The 19,520-nt window shown below is 37.7% G+C and overlaps 2 protein-coding genes and 1 long non-coding RNA gene across 3 annotated transcripts; 1 reads left to right on the plus strand and 2 right to left on the minus strand.

Moving 5' to 3' along the window:
- The first annotated feature begins 43 nt into the window (after nt 1-43).
- Nucleotides 44-15,717, plus strand: LOC136255548 (uncharacterized). Its single transcript, XM_066048340.1, has 2 exons — nt 44-228; nt 13,150-15,717. Exon 2 carries the CDS (start codon nt 13,551-13,553, stop codon nt 15,339-15,341), a length of 1,791 nt encoding a protein of 596 aa, XP_065904412.1. The 5' UTR covers nt 44-228; nt 13,150-13,550; the 3' UTR covers nt 15,342-15,717.
- LOC136256424 (uncharacterized) lies at nt 9,055-10,598 on the minus strand. Its single transcript, XM_066049379.1, has 2 exons — nt 10,113-10,598; nt 9,055-10,056 (listed from the first exon to the last, which is right to left on the minus strand). Exon 2 carries the CDS (start codon nt 9,868-9,870, stop codon nt 9,157-9,159), a length of 714 nt encoding a protein of 237 aa, XP_065905451.1. The 5' UTR covers nt 9,871-10,056; nt 10,113-10,598; the 3' UTR covers nt 9,055-9,156.
- LOC136255550 (uncharacterized) lies at nt 14,820-18,164 on the minus strand. The gene is made up of 3 exons (XR_010700954.1): nt 15,375-18,164; nt 15,193-15,328; nt 14,820-15,096 (listed from the first exon to the last, which is right to left on the minus strand). It is a non-coding gene; the product is annotated as an uncharacterized lncRNA (long non-coding RNA).
- Nucleotides 18,165-19,520: the final 1,356 nt, after the last annotated feature.

The following is a 19,520-nucleotide window of genomic DNA, read 5'->3' on the forward strand; positions in this document are numbered from 1 at the left end:
GATAATGTCGTCTTTTTCGCGAGTATTTAAGTTGGAGTTCTAAAAAGCTATTTACCATTTCCTGTGAAGCTTTGCTCAAGCGAAGACTATCCTCAGACAAGTTTAGTACCTAGTCTACGTTGATCGACAGGTGCAAGAAAGTGTAGCTCTCCGCGGTGTAGACTACTCTCGGTGTAGCCATAGACTCCCTTGTACTGCAGGTAGCTACTGATTGTTGCAAGGATTTTTGTGAGTTTTACTACCTGGAGTTTATAGTACATCTATGATTTGCATGTTTATTGTTGGTTTAATTATTCATTGATACTGAGCCTAGTTATTTTTTTCCGGCGTACTTTTATTATTTCAGTTTAGCCTTAGTGGTTTATAGCTACCCCGATCACCTAGTCTGACTCACGAATTCGCCGGAAATGCTGATTATTAGAGCACCAACTGAAAAACGTGATCCATCAACATTGAGATGTGCTGTTGCATGCAGGGTGCGGCGTTCATCTGAAACACCATAGTCGGCCTTAGTCTCGCGTGGCCAGACCTCGAGACTATAGTCGGCCTGGCTATATCAGTATAGTGCAGCAAAAAAAGGCGGCCAAATTACCTGTCAATTAGTAGAACACAGCCGAATTCTATATTTTTTTACAATTGTGCGTGCCATTGATGTTTGCTGCTACTGGTGGCATGGGGCCCACTGCATGCTACAACAGTTTTAGGAAGCTTGCTTCTATGTTGGCTGAGAAATGTAGCATTATAATTACAGTAAATGCTTATTCTGGCTGCGATGTATAGGCTTTGTTTTTCGCTTTAAGATCTTCAGTGATGTGCTTGCCAGGATCATTGCTCTTCAAATTGCAACATTAAAATTATTGATCTGGCCTACTCCGAGGGTTGCTTGGAGTCTGCATGGTGGCCTTGTTTGATTGCTGGTATTTCCAGCTGCATGTCCAGCACTTAACACCTATAGTGCTTGGGGTGGTGGCAAGGGCAGTCCATCTATAGCCTGGGAAAATTAGTTGTGGGTCAACATTCATTCTTGGCCGTTTCAGATAGCTATCAGCTGTTTTGGTTGCCAGCTTTATAACATGGGTGCACCTGTTTTACAGTCAAGGCCGTGTTCTTGCATGCATACTATATTGCATAGATTAAAACTTTGGTAATTATCATTAAACTACTGGGCCACTCCAGATATCAGCTCTATGACTTTCTGGTTTTTATCAGCGCCTGCATGTATTTCCCCATTATTAAAGATTTAACTGTTATTTTATCTGATTAACTGAACAAATATTGCAGCTGTGCAGTTATAAGATTGCTGCACTCATACATGCTGCACATTGTAGCCAAGAGAATGTGAAAGATTAGTACAATGAAGTTACAAGTAAGAAGTTGATCCTTGAGTGGAATTGATCACGTGATGAAGGATGACTATAATTATGTAGCTACGTACGTCTAAAGAGGATAGGAGCTAGTTGACAAACTAGCTATGTTCAGTTAGCTAGCTAATTAGCAAATTGCATGTTATGCAGAGACCTGGAGAGTATAGAGGTATGAAAATAAGTATAGCTAGCTATATTGTGGCAAGTGCTAGGGATAATGGTAATGACCTGCCTGCTTGCATTCTACATTTGGGATTCTCTGATGAAAAACAGAAAATCACCAAATAGAGGCCTTACTTATACTTTCATGAGGTCTTTCTCCACAGCTGAGTGGGTTTTTACATTGGATTACAGGTACTTGTATTTTCTTGGGTATGTATTTTTTACAGTGAAGGTATTTTTGGGGGGATTGCAGCTACAAAAATGTAATGTTACATTGTTCTGCTATTCTGTCGGCCAAAGTTCTGCAGCATTGATAATTTCCTATTATCCAGTACTTATTAATATACTAGAATGGTACATGGTCTGCTTTCTGACTAAACAGTGAAAATATAGGACCATAAAGAGTCAAAATCAAATAGTAAAAAGTTACCTTCTAGCTACTTTATTTGCACATACATTTTAGAAACAGGCCCATCTGTGAGTTAGAATGGCAAATCAATGCTGCATGCATTCTTTACTCATACCTATAGGTCAAGAAAGCTCTTTAAATGCATTAAATAGGCATCTGGTTTTGTGAACGTGTCAGCAATAAACAGACTATCGTACTGTATCATGATTCGTAACATCAGAAACCAGACCAGCTACACTGCTCTCATCCAATATACCTTCAGATAAGTAAATGTAAAATGGTTAAGCTATCCATACATCCACTGTGGCAGTAGAATTGAAAACGCAATTTTTATGTACTATGGCAATGGATTCTTGCCACAAGCACAAATTGGTTAAGTGCACTTAACACAATTTGCTTAATGTGGTTAGCTACAGCAAGAACTCTATAACAGTGTTGCTATAGTTGAATGTTTATTACTTTATAATACCATGCATGCAGTGTATAGGGAAATCATGCACAGAGTGCAGAAAATAATGCAGTTAGCTATATGCATGGTGGTTGAGCTGGCTTGAGTGGATACCTGGGCAGTTATGGCACCGGTTTGCTGACATACTTCGCTACTATACTGTATCAAGACACACGGTAGTGTGTCGTGCGGCCCAAGAAGCCGGCGCGCAACACCCGTGAGTATATTGACAGGAAGAAAGAAAATGCAATTTTCGCACCTCTGTAGCTCTGTGCTGCCTTGATGAAACAAGACGATATTTGCTGTGGACACTCCCTCCAACCTCAGCACTCCATATTCCAAATCTGAGCGAAATTGCTTCAAGCATTCCCGAGATATGCGACTTCAAAAAGTGACTTAGTTTCTTCGGGGTTTTTTTTCTTCTTATTTTTATTCCTCTTTTCGCACACTTACAAAAACTGCTATAAAACGTGACCGCCATATCCGATTGCCTTGAAATTTGGCACACAGAAGGGGGGGGAGGGGGGGGGGGGGGGGGGTGCAAAGGCGCATCTCGGTACCAACTTTGGCAGGAATACGATAAACAGGCAAAGAGTTATGAGCGAATATTCACGAAAAATAACACCATTATGTTGTCACGTCTACAGGGTAAACTGCGTATGGGAAGAAACTGAAAATCGGTGGGTGAATAGGTTAACTATTGAACCTCAAACCTTTTGTGGTTTGAAAGAAATCGAGCTAAAAACCAGGAAGATACAACGAAAAAACCAACAGTGTGTAACAACTACGAAATCGAGATTAGCTAGTAAAAAACGACTGCTTGCCATGCCTACCAGATAAACCGCTTGGGGTAATGCTTTGAAAATCGCTGTATAGATGGAGTAATCATCTTAGAAAGGCTTTTCAATGGTGTAGAAGAATCAGACATAAAGCCACGGAGTTATAACACGATGGTGTAGCAAGTGCGAGATCAAGATACTCTAATAGAGCAGTCATCCTAATAGAGCAGTCACCCTGAAGAGAATTCAAGAGATCAGCTAGAAACAGGTAACCTGTATAGAGATCAGTTACAAAGAAACCACCATGTAGAGAGTTCAGCTACAAACATATCACCCTGTAGAGAGATCAGCTAGAAGAAGTTACCTTGCAGAGAGTTCAGCTATACAAAGAAACCATCATGTAGAGAGTTCAGCTACAAACAAATTGCCCTGTAGAGAGATCAGCTAGAAGAAGTTACCTTGTAGAGAGTTCAGCTACAAAGAAACCATCATGTAGAGAGTTCAGCTGCAAACAAACCATGTAGAGAGTTCAGCTACAAACAAATCTCCCTGTAGAGAGATCAGCTGGAAGAAGTTTCCTCTTAGAGAGTTCAGCTACAAACAAATCACCGTGTAGAAGGATCAGCTAGATGAAGTCACCTTGTAGAGAATTCAGTTACAAAGAAACCACCATGTAGAGAGTTCAGCTACAAACTAGTGACCTTGTAGAGACATCAGCTAGAAGAAGTTACCTTGTGGAGAGTTCAGCTACAAAGAAACCATTCTGTAAAAAGCTCAGCTGCAAACAAATCACCTGTACAGAATTCAGCTACAAACAAATCACCCTGTAGAAAGATCAGCTAGAAGGAGTTACCTTGTAGAGAGTTCAGTTACGAAGAAACCACCATGTAGAGAATTCAGCTACAAACTAGTGACCCTGTAGAGACATCAGCTAGAAGAAGTTACCTTGTAGAGAGTTCAACTACAACGAAACCATTCTGTAAAGATCTCAGCTGCAAACAAATCACCTGTAGAGAGTTCAGCTACAAACAAATCACCCTGTAGAGAGATCAGCTAGAAGAAGTTACCTTGTAGAGAGTTCAGCTACAAAGAAACCATCATGTAGAGAGTTCAGTTGCAAACAAATCACCTGTAGAGAGTTCAGCTACAAACAAATCTCCCTGTAGAGAGATCAGCTAGAAGAAGTTTCCTTGTAGAGAGTTCAGCTACAAGCTAGAAGAAGTCACCTTGTAGAGAGTTCAGTTACAAAGAAACCACCATGTAAAGAGTTCAGCTATAAACTAGTGACCTTGTAGAGACATCAGCTAGAAGAAGTTACCTTGTGGAGAGTTCAGCTACAAAGAAACCATTCTGTAAAGAACTCAGCTGCAAACTAATCACCTGTACAGAATTCAGCTACAAACAAATCACCTTGTAGAAAGATCAGCTAGAAGAAGTCACCTTGTAGAGAGTTCAGTTACAAAGAAACCACCATGTAGAGAGTTCAGCTATAAACTAGTGACCTTGTAGAGACATCAGCTAGAAGAAGTTACCTTGTGGAGAGTTCAGCTACAAAGAAACCATTCTGTAAAGAACTCAGCTGCAAAAAATCACCTGTACAGAATTCAGCTACAAGCAAATCACCCTGTAGAGAGATCAGCTAGAAGAAATTACCTTTTAGAGAGTTCAGCTACAAAGAAACCACCATATAGAGAGTTAATTCAGCTGCAAAGAAATCACCCTGTAGAAAATTCAGCCACAAACAAATTGCCCTGTAGAAAGACCAGTTAGAAGAAGTTACTTTGTAGAGAGTTCAACTACAAAGAAACTATTCTGTAAAGAGCTCAGCTGCAAACAAATCACCTGTACAGAATTCAGCTACAAACAAATCACCCTGTAGAGAGATCAGCTAGAAGAAGTTATCTTGTAGATAGTTCAGCTACAAACAAATCACCCTGTAGAGAGATCAGCTAGAAGATGTTACCTTGTAGATAGTTCAGCTACAAACAAATCACCCTGTAGAGAGATCAGCTAGAAGAAGTTACCTTGTAGATGGTTCAGCTACAAACAATTCACCCTGTAGAGAGAGAAGCTAGAAGAAGTCACCTTGTAGAGTGTTCAGTTACAAAGAACAGGGCCATCCAGAGAATTTAAGGTGCCCAGGGCAAAGAGTTAAAGTGGGGCCCCAGAGGCAAGGAGGTTTCCATTCTGAATCACAACTTCAACCAAGCTGTAAGTTTAAAGACCAAAAAAAAAAAAAAAAGTCATAACCTGCTCACAATGACAATAACTACCCCTCACTAACCATATCTTCTTATCTATAAGCTTGCTACACTGCTCCTCTGAAGAATACTGTGACTGCTCTATTAGAGTATTTAGATCTGACTGCTCTATTAGAGTATATCGATCTTTTAAACAGGTATTCAAGGGGCCCTTCATGGGGCCTCCTGGGGCCCCTTTCAGGCTTGGGCCCAGGGCAAAATTCCCCAGTTGCCTCCCCCCCTGTGGGCGGCCCTGACAAAGAAACCACCATGGAGAGTTCTGTAATAAATATGTATTATTGTACATTTACTGATAAAATCAGAAATATTTATAGTATATCTGCTTCATCTTTTCTTCTTCCTGTCGTTAAGAAAAAAAGATATGTTAAAAAAGTCCCAAAGCTGGCCTTGGGGTATGCAAATACAAAAAGAAGTGAAATCTAATCCAAAACAGCCAAGCTGTAAAAAAAAGTGCGGCCCTTAAAAAGGCTATGGTGAAAAAAGATGTGAAATCCAAGGTGGCGGCCAAGAAATGGCTGTGATGGTAGGTTAATGGTAAAAATTTTAATAACGACAATTCAGGTGAATGTTGTGCTAATTGACCAAGTGGCACCAAAATTCACCTGAATTGTCGTTATTAAAATTTTTACCATTAACCTACCATCACAGCCATTTCTTGGCCGCCGCCTTGGATTTCACATCTTTTTTCACCATAGCCCTTTTGAGGGCCGCACTCTTTTTTTTGTTTTGGATTAGATAAACTTTATCCCTCAGCAGAACTAATATATATAGAGGCTCCATGATACCATGCAGCGTGATTGTACAATAATAATATTATTATGCTATAAATAACATAGCATGCATGGTAACCCTAACCAGCACAATAGCTATAATAATATTGGTATTGCATGTCAGGCTGGAATCTCAATAAGAAACCTTACAAGAAACTTGTTCATGTTATAGTTACTTCCTGCATGCATAATAAAAGTGCATGCATTAACCACTGATCAAGATTGTGTAAATACATAAGCAGCTTGTGAGATCAGAAGCAACATGATGATTGATTGCTATATGTATCCAGTGCTAGTTATGATGTTACTACTACATCCCTTCACTGTAAAAGATTAGTAGTGAATTTCACTACTAATTTCTGCCACAATACTCACTATTTTAAGTAGACGCTTCAGTGGCGGATACAGGGGGGTTGCAATGGTTTCAGCTGAAACCCCCTCTGAAAATAGCGCGTGCCCCAACTTTATTGACGAGTCGTCGTGTGGGTGGTAAAATCACCATGAGTCATACATTGTGTGTTATAGAAGGACTTTCTACTGGTGAAACTCCATACTTTGCCTTTGAAATCACAATTATGGCATTCAATTGTGACCTTTTTTTTTTTTTTTTGGTCTTCAACTGAATCTGAAACCCCTTCTAAAAATTTATAGACCCACCACTGCGCCTTCTATGACTTTCACTGGATCATTTCTTGACTAACTTTGATGACAATAACAACTGCACATTGTGTCCTTGCTCAAGATGCCATCAGTCATGACCATGCACCCATTTCCAACTTGAATCATTAATAGAAACTGTATAATATATGTATGTATAGTGAGTATGTAAATAAGTTTTGTAGTGTAATGTACATAATGGGTGTTGTTACTTGTTACCTCGAGACCTTTGGTGTGTTTACACCATAAAGCAATAATAAATAGTAGCGAACATGTTCACTACAAAAGTAGAAGTAATGAGTGTCACTACATAAAAATAGTGAGTATTGTGGCAGGCATTAGTAGTAACCTTTAGTTTGTTCTTACTATGTTACATGCGGTCACCAATAACACACAAGGTAAGCACCATGCACAGGTTTGTTTAGTGAGTAGTTGTATTGCCTGCTTTCACACATGACTATAAATACATGAATGCAATGGCTTGCTATGCGTTGCGTTATATTAAATCAATTGTGGTTGACTTCAGTTTCAAAGCGGTGGTCAATATTATTGATCACATGAGGTGATATCATGCATGTTTGGTAATCCCCTTTAAATTTTAAAATTACCAGCTTCTCTGTGCATAGCAGTTGTGTGTGTATGCGTGCGTGTGTGTGTATGTACGTGCGTGTGCATTCGTGTGTTTGTGTGTATGCGTACTGCATGTGTGCGTGTGTATGTATGTGTGTGTGTGTATGTATGCATGTGTGTGCTTGTGTGTGTATATGCGTGCATGTGTGTGTGTGTGTGTGTGTGTGTGTGTGTGTGTGTGTGTGTGCGTGTGCGTGTGTGTGTGTGTGTGTGTGTGTGTGTGTGTGTGTATGTTAGGTACATTAAACTAGGTGATACACATGCACACGGTAGCTTTGTGTGCATAATAAAGATGAATTAATTGTTTTGTGCTAAAACACTCAACAACTAAAACAATCTTTATAAAGGTGGTCTTTGTTAGGAGTGGGAGATGATGAGTAGGTGAAATATTATTATCGAATTCATTGTTCCATTCTGCCATAAGTTGTAAGCCTTCACTAGCCCTTGATGACTAATAAATTGTTTGCTAGTAAGCTTAAAGCTGAAGGGACATCTCCTGTGGCAATGACTTCTGCATCCAGGGGCATATGCAGGAATTTTGAAAAGGAGTTTCCACTACAGCTAAGTGACTGCTATGTTAGAGTAGTTTATATTACCTGACTGCTTTATTAGAGTATCTCGATCTTTTCACCAAAATCATAATTCAGAACAATGTGAGAAACTATTATTTAACTAAGATAAAAGTTTAAAATGTGTCCTGTTTTGTGACAGATTCCAGATTCTGGAAACCTGAAGTATAGTGTGTAAAATCCAATGGGGTTTCCTGAAACCCCTGAAAACCCCCCTCGGTATGCCCCTGGCATCAATTGGTGTATCTGGACTGCTAGTTATCATTGACTTCACCTGCAGCAACCTCATAGCAACCTGGGGGGCAAGGGGGGCTCCACCCCCCTTGTGATTTAGATTTAGATACTGTAATAGAACAGTCAGTTACTATACTACAGCAGTGTAGCAAACTATGAACTTGTGAATAAGGATTTTTATGTGCTTTAGCAGTGATACAATCTATATTATTTAGTGGAGGGCAGCCATTCTTAGCAGGTGTTGACTTTTTATATATATATATATATTTTGCTACACCTATTGATTTTAGTGACTTTAGTTCTAAGTTTACACCAGAGCTGCGAGAAGAGGTTTGGTCCCCCACAAAAGCCATGATGAAAAGTTGTGATTAATTAAAGGTGGCAGCCAAGGCTGCAGATGTAAGGTGGCTTGTTTCTAGCTGATCTTTCCACAGGGTGACTTGTTTTTAGCTGACCTCTCTACAGGGTGACTTGTTTCAAGCTGATCTCTATGCAGAGTGATTTGTTTCAAGCTGATCTCTACACAGGGTTTCTTGTTTCTAGCTGATCTCTCTCTACAGGGTGATATGTTTCTAACTGAATACTGTACAGGGTGATTAATTTGTTTTTAGCTGAACTGTCTACTGAGAGATTTGTTTGTCGAAATACAACACCGCAGGAGCGCCACAGCAACAACTTCACTGTCAGAACTGATTTATCAAAAGTAAGAGTAAATTCTGTACAAGCACAGTTTATAGGTACAGATAAAGATTATTCTAGAAATTCCTAGATCTGATATACAATGTTATAACTACGTTTATTAATTAATTACACAATAAATAATACAATTACGTAATCGTTAATTACAACACTCCTCCTCGATTTAGTAATTGTTTAGTTCAGTCCCAATCTTCTTCTTAAATTCACAAACTGAGTTTTCGGTAACTGTTTGGTAAATACATCAGCAAGCATATTTGCTATTGGACAGTAAGACAAAGTAATTGTTCCAGTCTGTACTGCTTCTCTAATGAAATGATGTTTGATATCAATATGCTTTGTCCTCTTGTGTCCTGCTGAGTTATTGGCCATTGCAATTGCACTCTGATTATCTTCTAGTATCTCGATTTTCTTTGGAGCAGTGTTCAGATCAGCCAAAAGCTGTTTCAACCATATGGCTTCTTGAGTAGCAGAACCCAAGGCAATGTATTCTGCTTCAGCAGTAGATAAGGCGACCTTTGCTTGTTTTTGGCTTAACCAACTAACAGCTCCTCCTGACATTGTGAACACATTACCAGTTGTTGAGTGCCTGTCATTCAAATCATTTGCCCAATCAGCATCAGAGTATCCTAATAGTTTTTCATTAACTGGTTTGTATTGCAACTTCAGATCAATAGTACCTTTGATATACCGGAAGATTCTCTTGACTGCAGTTAGGTGGGCTTGTGTTGGTGCAGCACAAAACTTTGACACTTTTCCAACAGCATGTGCTATATCAGGACGTGTAGCTTTTGCTGCATGTAACAAACTGCCTACCATAGATTGATATTGAATTGGATCAACTTTCTTGCTATAGCCATCATCCTTTACTAGCTTTACACTAGGATCCATTGGTGTAGCCACGGTATTTGCTTATGAGAGCCTGTACTTTTCTAATAATTTTATTAGGTACTGCTTCTGACACAGAAATGACTTGTTCGGTAACTTTAAAATTGATGCCTAGGCAATAACGGAGTTGACCCATGTCCTTCATTTTAAAGGTTTCAGACAATCCCTCTTTCATCTGCTCAATTTCAGCTAGGGTTTTGCAATGAGAATCAAATCGTCAACATAGACAGCTGTTATCTTCATACCTTTTCCTCCACTTTGAATAAAAACACATGAATCTGCTCCACTCTCTTTGAACCCAAGAGATTTCAGGTGATTACAGAGCTTCTCATTCCAGCAGCGCGGAGATTGTTTCAAACCATAAATGGACTTCCTTAGTTTGCACACTAACTCCTCCTTTCCTTTAGCTCATATCCTGGGGGTTGCCTCATATAGATTTTCTCCTTTAGTTCACCATTTAAGAAGGCGCTAACAACATCCATCTGGTGAATCTGTAACTTATTCTCAGCTGCGAATGCTAGAAGGACACGGATTGAAGATAAATGTGTAACAGGAGAAAACACTTCTCTGTAATCGACTCCATGCCTTTGCGAAAACCCTTGAGCAACAAGTCTGCCTTTGAAACACTTCACATTACCATTACCATCATACTTCACTCGGAATACCCATTTACATCTGACAACATTACACTCTTTGGGTGGCTCAACTAAACTCCAAGTTTGGTTTTCCATCAAGGCACCATACTCAAGATCAGCTGCAGCTTTCCATTCTTTAGAATACTCACCGTTTAGGGCATTATCGATAGTAGTTGGCTCTTCAATTTGTACTGCCTGGTAAGCTACATGTTGACTAGTACAATTACGTAATCGTTCATTACAACATTGTTTGTATAGTGCCAATATATTTAATGGTTACTGTCATAATTAAAAATGATTTTATTAACATCATTCATCATTGCAGCCATTTCTTGGATGCCAAATTTAATTTTACAACTTTTTTCATCCTTTATTTTAGGAGGCTGCACCCATTTCTACCACCCCATCGTTTAGTAGTAAGTGCAGTGAGTAATAGCATGGCATGCAGTACAGCACAATTATAGTAGTATACATCATCCCATAGGGAAAGATTTAATATGATACTCTAATAGAGCAGTCAGGTATACTTTTATAGTCAGATATACTCTAATAGAGCATGAATATTCATGTATTAACAGATTATAAATGATTTTCTACCTGGGTTAATTCTCCTTGTTTCATTGTTATGATCATTACTCAAGTATAAAATTTCTAACCTTTTTTTATTCTACTTTTTTTGTAACATAGACCAAAAATCAAATTAATGCATGTCCAAATTGGAAAGCAATGTGGCCATGTTGCTTCGTTTTCAGCTTTGATTGCAGAAGTTCTTCTGGTGTTGGTTTAACTTTTGCTTGTGATGCTGTAGAACATACCTGAAAACAAAGTGGAATAGCTGCTTCACTACTCAGTGTTTGATAGTCAGCTAGGGCACACGTTTATTTGCATTGACTGGACTAATCACAGAGGTTTCTTGTACTTTTATTCATTTCCAATACATTGAATTAACAAGTCGCTATATGGAAATTATGGACAACTCTTGTGATAGCCAACTGCTCTGAAGCCACTGTGTTACCATGAATCAACATCTCTATGCAGGTAGTGGAGAAAGAAATGGGACACAAAGGAAGACAAAAGTACGTCTATGATATATTGGTGAAAAGATGCATCTCAGGATGAAGCAATGTCAAACCGTGAAGAAATCAAGCCTGTAGTATTTACCATACTCGGTCAAGTTATGCGTGGTTATGTGTTGGAGGCATCAGTCAGTCAGTCAGTCAGCAGAAAATCTAAATTTTTACAGAAACTTTTGAAGGGTTTTGGATCACTCTGTAGGCATTTTTGCGCTTGATTTACGTACCTAACAGATTTTGTACTGTGTGATGACTGCTGGATATTTCATGAATTACTGTAACCTGTACAAAGTGCGCTTGTGAGTCAAGGCTGATCTGGTCCCCTGTTGTCTACTACTGTCCTATCTCCTAAAATAAGAGTGCAACTTGGTAAAAAGGAGAAAATTTTAATGTTGTACTTATTATAAGTATTCATTTAAATACTACTTATTAAATACTTACATATTGACTACAGATTTGGGGCTTGTGAGCTACCCCTCAACAGTGACATATGAAGGCACTGGTGTATGAATTGCCAAGTTTGTCACTATTGTCTTTGCATGAATATGATTAATGACTGATCAATACCATCAATTTATGACTTATCTGTGCAAGGTGATCAGTTCTTGGAATTACTTGTGGTTGACTTAATTTTCAATGTATAGTTATCTGTTATAGTATCTGATCATTATCATGTTTAAAATAATTCCCATCCTATTCAGTACATTATTACTGCAGTGTATCTGAATTGATTACAAACAGTAAACACATGCTGCACACACAAGAAGTATCTATCTACAAGACCACACCATTATATTTATCCTTTATAAAGAGGTGTTCTTAATTAAGGGGTGCATGTACAAGCTACTAACATTGTTGATTTGGGAATCAGATGGATGTCCTTTATAAAGAGGCTGTTGAGTGTTCAGGGGCATTCTTTGAGAGGGGTACTATATTTGGAAAGACTATTAGTGCATTGCATATATGCAGTGATTATGGACCTGCCATATGTGTGCACTTAGGTCGACTATGGCTCAAAATTATGTCTACTTATATGAATCAGTTTGCTTGGCCTGCCATTTTAAATGTTTTTGACATGTGAACAGTTGTACAGTTTCATAGGCAATGAGTATGTTATGATAGGCAGTGTAGTGATGATCTGTACACTATGATGTGGCTTTGTTAGTGCTGTATTGTGGCAATTGCATTTTCTGTAAACCCACAACCTTATATGGCCATTGTTCATCATTGCATAGCACATCTCAGTTAACTACAGTATCATATAGTGCAATAAAATTCTTTAAATTGAAAAGTATACAGATGTTGTTGATCATAAGAGAGTGCATGAAGCCATAAATGACCATTTCTTGGAATCAGTTATTTACATGGCTTGACCTCCACTTATTTTAAATCTGGTTATCCTGGGATAGTACCTGGTCAAATGACTATTCAGTGTAATGTGATAATATCATATATAATTAGAACCAGCTATTGACTGGTGATTACCACTGACCGTGACCATATTTGGCAATCAAATTTATATGTGTGGTTTGTTGTTATGACTTGCTCATTGCGTTGTTTCTTTTTTTTTTCAGATTGAAATGGCTGTTTCTTTGCTGCAACTATTGGTAATATGGATGACCATTTCACTGGGGGCATCATATCTCCATCATGTGAGTGTTTCAGATAATCCAGGAGCACCAGAATGCAAGTGGTTTTATGTGGAGTACCATTGTGGATCACTAGACCACATGTTTGATGTATTGAGCAAGAAATCTAAATCAGTTGATGTTGCTATTAAACCTGGTAATTATAATTTAATGTCATCTTATTTTCTCTATGATTTGCACAATGTCAGGATAAGATCCAGCAATCAACCCAAACCTGTTAAAATATTTTGTAAACAAAACCCTAATGTGGATCAGGATGGTGATACCGGTGTTGCGTTTATGCGAGGTAGTGATTTGATCATTGAATACATAATGAATGGTGTGGAATGACGCATGTTAGCACCAGCCAAACCTCTATAGGAAAGTTTGTTTATTTTCGTAGCGCACTCTATTTTGCTAATTCTACTAATATAAAAGTAGCACATGTTAGCCTGCAACATAATAATGGGATTGGAATGGCAATCGTGAACTCCAATGGGAAAATTGAGATTAAGCATTCATTGTTTGTGAATAATTCACTAAATCCTAAGGAACAAAATGAAACATTTACAGGTGGTGGTGGATTGTACATTGAATTCACACGTTGTGTTCCAGGACTAGCAAACTGCTCCAAGGTGCATACACATAATCAATATTCACAATATATCATAGATCAGTGTTTGTTTGATGGTAATAATGCTACATACAATGTGATTGAAACTGATCAACCTGTTCATAATCGTTATGTCACTATTGGCCGTGGAGGTGGTATATCCATTTGGTGTTTTGGGATTGCAGCAAGCAATAAATTTTACATATCTTCTTCTAACTTCACTAGAAATGCTGCAGATCAAGGTGGAGGGATTAACATTGATTTTAGAGATGACAGCTACAACAACCATGTTGAAATCTCCCAGTGTTTATTCAGACAAAACAAAGCTGAAAAATACCAAGGTGGTGGTGGAGCAATAGTTGGCTATGTCATATATCAGTCTGGGGGTCATGTGACCAATAACAATGTTACATTTGTTGATTGTAATTTTACTGAAAACTATGCTCTGTTGGGTGGTGGAGGAGGCATAAATTGGTTTGGGAGTCGTGAACCTAATGTCCTCAAACCATCTAATCACTATGAAGTTACAAGGTGCAAGTTTGAAAGAAATGAAGCTCAAATTGGTTCAGCTATGGTCATTTCAAAAGAATTTTTTGAGTCTATTCCTGGTGGTATTTTATCAGCTCTGATTATCAACAACTGTTCATTTATCAATAATAATATCCAGCAATCAACAAAAACTATTCATACCCATAAATCTGCCTCTGGGATTGGTGCAGTTGTCTCTACAGGATTCGGCTTACAGTTCAAAGGATGTACAGTATTTATAGCAAACAATTCTACTGCAGTTGTGGGAGATGATGCTGTAATAGAATTTTACCACAATTCTACTGTGACATTTACTAAAAATAAAGGAGTAAAAGGTGGAGCAATATTACTTATTGAAGGTGCTTTTCTAAAATTATTTCCAAACAGTGCACTCATGTTTTTTGAAAACTTTGCTCTTCTCAATGGAGGAGCTATATTTGTGGAAATGGAGACACCGTATGAGTATTTTCAGTCACATATTTGTTTCATTCGATACCACAAAGAAAATATCAGTCCTAAACAATGGAATGTTACATTAAAATTCACCAATAACACAAGCATTACTAACAATACAATATTTTCTAGTACACTGCAGCCATGTTTTAAAGAATACTTCAATATTGCATTTCTCCAGGACAACTTTTTCACTTATGAGCCTTTATTTGCCAACAGCACAGTTGCAACATCTCCCAGCAAGTTTAAAGTCAGCATGTCAAACATTTCTGTTTCTCCTGGTAAGGTTTTTAAACTTCCTGTAGAAATGATAGACGAACTTGACCATGTTGTACCGGTCTTTGTACTAATTGCTACATGTAACAACCATGGACAAGGAGCATATGTTCTATCACCTTATCAATATGCTAATGGATCCATGAGAATAGCAGGCAATCCTAGTGAGACATGTTCTTTGAAGTTAACAACTGACAGTAATCATCAAATTAGTACTACTATTATGGTACATTTATCTCTGTGCTCTCCAGGATACTATTATAGCTAAACATCTAAACAGTGTGAATGTATTTCTACTCACTTGCATGGTAACTTGATTTTTAGGTGTGATATTTCTCAGTTCCAAGCTTATGTTAATCCTGCCTATTGGGTTGGGTATACACCAGTCAACACTGACAATGAGACTATTATTGGTTCATGTCCATTTGGATACTGCTACAGTACTCACTTATCCCTCAGAGATGCGCTGTTACCACAAGATGCTAACAGGACCCTATTGAATCAAACTGTATGTGGTGCTGCACATAGAACTGGCACGTTATGTGGATCATGTATTAAAGGATATAGTGTAGTGATGAACTCTCCCACGTTTTCATGTCATGACTGTAGAAATAAATATTATGGAGTCTTTTTCTTCTTACTGTCTTATATTATTCCAGTTACAGTGTTATTCTTCTTGTTTATGCACTGCGAGATCGCAATCACATCTGGGTGGTTTGTTGCATTTTTGTTTTTGCTCAAATTGTTGGTAGCGATATTAACTTTGCTTTTAATTATCGTATTAACTCTGCTTCTTCAGTAATATTCATCTTTTCTAATATCTTGTATTCTATTTATAGTGTTTTTAATTTAGAGCTATTCCAAAACAATGTATTTTCTTACTGTCTCTTTGAGAGTGCAGGAACAATTGATATTTTAGCTTTTAAGCTCTTATCATCATTATATCCATTAGGATTGATTATTGTATATTCCATTATTCGGCATTGCTATGACTACTGTGATAGAAAGAATTACTGTATGTGCTGCATATGTGAAAAGTGTAAAAGATGTTTGCAGATAAACAGATTAATTGATCATAAAGTAAAAGCATTTTTTGTACTATGCTTTGCCAAAGTAAATTATATAGCCCTTTCCATTTTGAATTCAGTGGAAGTTCAGCAATATGATATTCAAGGGTACTGGAAAGGATACAGAAGAGTTGTATACTTACAAGGAGACATGGAAATGTTTGAAGGGAGACATTTACTGTATGGTATCTTTGCCATAGTAATGACTATAATTATTGTGATCATACCTATAGTGATTTTGTTTTTTTATCCATTGATCCAGTATCTACTAGGAAAATTAGGGTGGGGAGAAAGTAGACTAACAAAGTGCATTGAACAAATACTTTGCATTCATAAATTGAAGCTTATGTTTGACACTTTTCAACAAGATTACAAGCTCGAGTACAAATTTTTTGCAGGGCTACACTATTTTCTTTACAGAACATTGATATATGTCATTGTGATGATAGCTCCAACCCAGAGTGTCAGTGATCTGCAGTTAATATTACTTGTAGTGCTCTTTGCTATTCTGGTTATCCATTTGATATCGATGCCCTTTAAAAGTCCAGCTGATAACAAAGTTCATTCCCTTGTCTATGTACTTCTCATCATCCTTATAGGAATCTTGTACTTGTTTGTAACAGATGATGACAATATCTTTACTATTTACCTTGGGACTGTGTTGTCATACATCCCCCTTCTATGTCTAATTGCTTACATTACATGGAAATTATGGCAGCAATACCTGAAAGTTTTCTTTTCACACCTGAAATTTTTCCTTTCAAAAACGCTGTATGGTGTGGAGTTAGAAGACTATACTACATATGAACAGATCACTACATGTGAACAGATCAATAATAGCTCTTATGAAGACACAACATAACTGCATGGTTGCACTCATTGAACTTTTGACTTGCATATATGGCAGTGTTGCTACAATATAATGTGTGTAGTGTGTGTGTGTATATTCATGTTATAAAGATGCTTTTGATGAGTCATGCTATAGATGTAACCCATTTAGTTAGCTAACATACAATAATGTAAGTGTAGTAGTAAACTTGTGATATCACTGTCTTTAGCTAGTTTAAAAATAGACCCCTTTTCCTCATATTTATATGTTTAGTGATTCATACACATAATAGATATGTGTGTATTGTCAGTATGGGGAGCTACGTACTTCTCATTATCCTTGTAGGAATCTTGTACTTGTTTGTAACAGATGATAACTATAATTCACTATTTACCTTGGGACTATGTTGTCATACATCCCCCTTCTATGTCTAATTGTTTACATTACATGGAAGCTTCCCTGGAAATGATGGGAGAGGCATCTAAAATTTTTAAAACTCTAGATCTGTGGTGTGAAGTTAGAAGGATATGGACAAAGTCATGAAGATCGAGGCATGTATCTCAGTGGTGTTATGATGTATTGTTGTTTAATCGCTTACGTACATGCACAGAGAGAGAATAGTAGAGTTTAAGAAGAGTGTGTGTTTGTGTGTGTGTGCTGAACTTGTTGGTTTTAATTTCACTTTATAGTTGCAAGTTTAACCATGCATGGTAATAGTCAGAGTTCTATGAGCTTTAAAAAGTTGTTTTGTGTGCTTCTGGATAAAAAAATGGAACTTGGCACATAGTTTGCCTGTATCATAAGGGAGCCACCTCAAATTTGACCTTTCTATCCAATTTTATGCTCACAGTTGCAGTTCTTTCTCTTTATACATAAACCACAGATTTGAGCAAATTAAGTGACTTTTTCTGTTCAATACATTTTATTCATAATACAAATACAGTGCATTTCAAATAAATTAAAGAAAGTCCTTGCCTTGCTCAAACTGTAAGCAGCAGGGGCGGAGGAAGTAGTTGATATGAGGGGGGGCTGGGCTAACCCAGACTTATGGTAATGAAGTACTACATTGTCTCTGGTTTGCCGGTGAGACCAAAAACCAACAAAGAAAGAAAGAAAAAAAAAAAAAGGTCACAACCATCTGACAATAGCTGTCCACCTCACCAGCTACGAATTTATAGCTGATAAACTACATAAAAATCCTTGCTAGAGACGGTTATCATGATTTTCAGCTTCACTCTAAGAAGGATAATTTTCGGGGCGATGTCATTCTGAGGGGGGAGGGGGGGGGGGGGGGCTATGGTGGGCAGAGAAGCAAACTCTGCCCAATTCCAGCTGTGTTGATGGAATCATTGCCATTAAATGATGCATCATTGCCACGTTGAACCCCACAAACATAGTGTGAAACCAATGCTTTTGCACTAAAAATATGTTGGTTAATAATTTACTATGTTCCAAAGTTACAGCAATTTTTGAAGCATACCACTATCTCCCATTCACGCATATGCTTAGGAAGGTGCTTAAATTTTATCAACTGTGTATCATGATTTATCAATGGGTGCATATGTATTCAGAAAGTATTGGAGTAAAATATACGAGGGTGGGGGCACTGGGGGAGGGGGTACACAGTATAGAGTATACACTTTATATTCTAACTAAGGTTGTAACAAGGAATCCACAGTTTTGCTAAACACATTGAGTGGAAAGAAAATCATTTGCATATATAGGATCCCTATTAACAACTTGCACATACTATGTTATGTTGTTGGTTTGGAACACATACGTACAAGGCACAACCCCAGGAAGAGTATAATTATGATTGATACACAACTCCTTCCGGGGTTGGCCTGGTAGTAGAGAAAGCAGCCCCTGTCTAAGAGGTCATGGAGGGACTTAGCCCTATAAAAATACTGTGAACAATTGTGCTGATAGTAATACACCAAATAGTCAACTATGCAATGCTTAGACAAATGCTTACACAACTAACTACCTACAGACAATTCCATTGAATATATCCTAATAAAGCAGTCACCCTAATAGCTGCAACAGTCAGCGAGTAATTATTATAATCATGATGTTGATCCATGACTGCTGAAATCAGTAGGATTTCCCTGATTCAGGAATTTGGGGCAGGTGAAAGTACGTATGATAAGTATAGCTACACTTTCAACTACGTAAAACAGTTGAAATATAGTTGCCATAATTAGATATAGTCATTTAACGCTAGCTGTGTCTCAAGTGTTGATTTTTAAGATTGGGTGAAGCCAGATCCTATAGTTATTAGAGCTTGATAAGTGTTGTAATGATGTAATATCTAGGACAACCACTGCATATGTACTTCATGTATGCAGCTAGTATAATGTATACTGTGTATGTCGAATCTGTTATATATAAACAGTTTGTATAAGGTATTGTATAGACCATAATTGTATGATAGCCAGCTAGCTACCACAAGGCACTACAGCAAATCAAAGATCTGGGTGGATGTCTCGCAAAAAATAACTTAAAACTTTTAAATTATTTATTTAGGCTTTACAGCACAAGAGCTGAAGGT

Source organism: Dysidea avara, chromosome 5, assembly GCF_963678975.1.
Source record: "Dysidea avara chromosome 5, odDysAvar1.4, whole genome shotgun sequence".
Lineage (NCBI taxonomy): Eukaryota > Metazoa > Porifera > Demospongiae > Dictyoceratida > Dysideidae > Dysidea > Dysidea avara.

What these genes read in the sequence shown, in the direction of transcription:
- LOC136256424 (XM_066049379.1), bottom strand. Translation starts at nt 9,870, where the DNA reads ATGGATCCTAGTGTAAAGCTAGTAAAGGATGATGGCTATAGCAAGAAA.
- LOC136255548 (XM_066048340.1), top strand. Translation starts at nt 13,551, where the DNA reads ATGACGCATGTTAGCACCAGCCAAACCTCTATAGGAAAGTTTGTTTAT.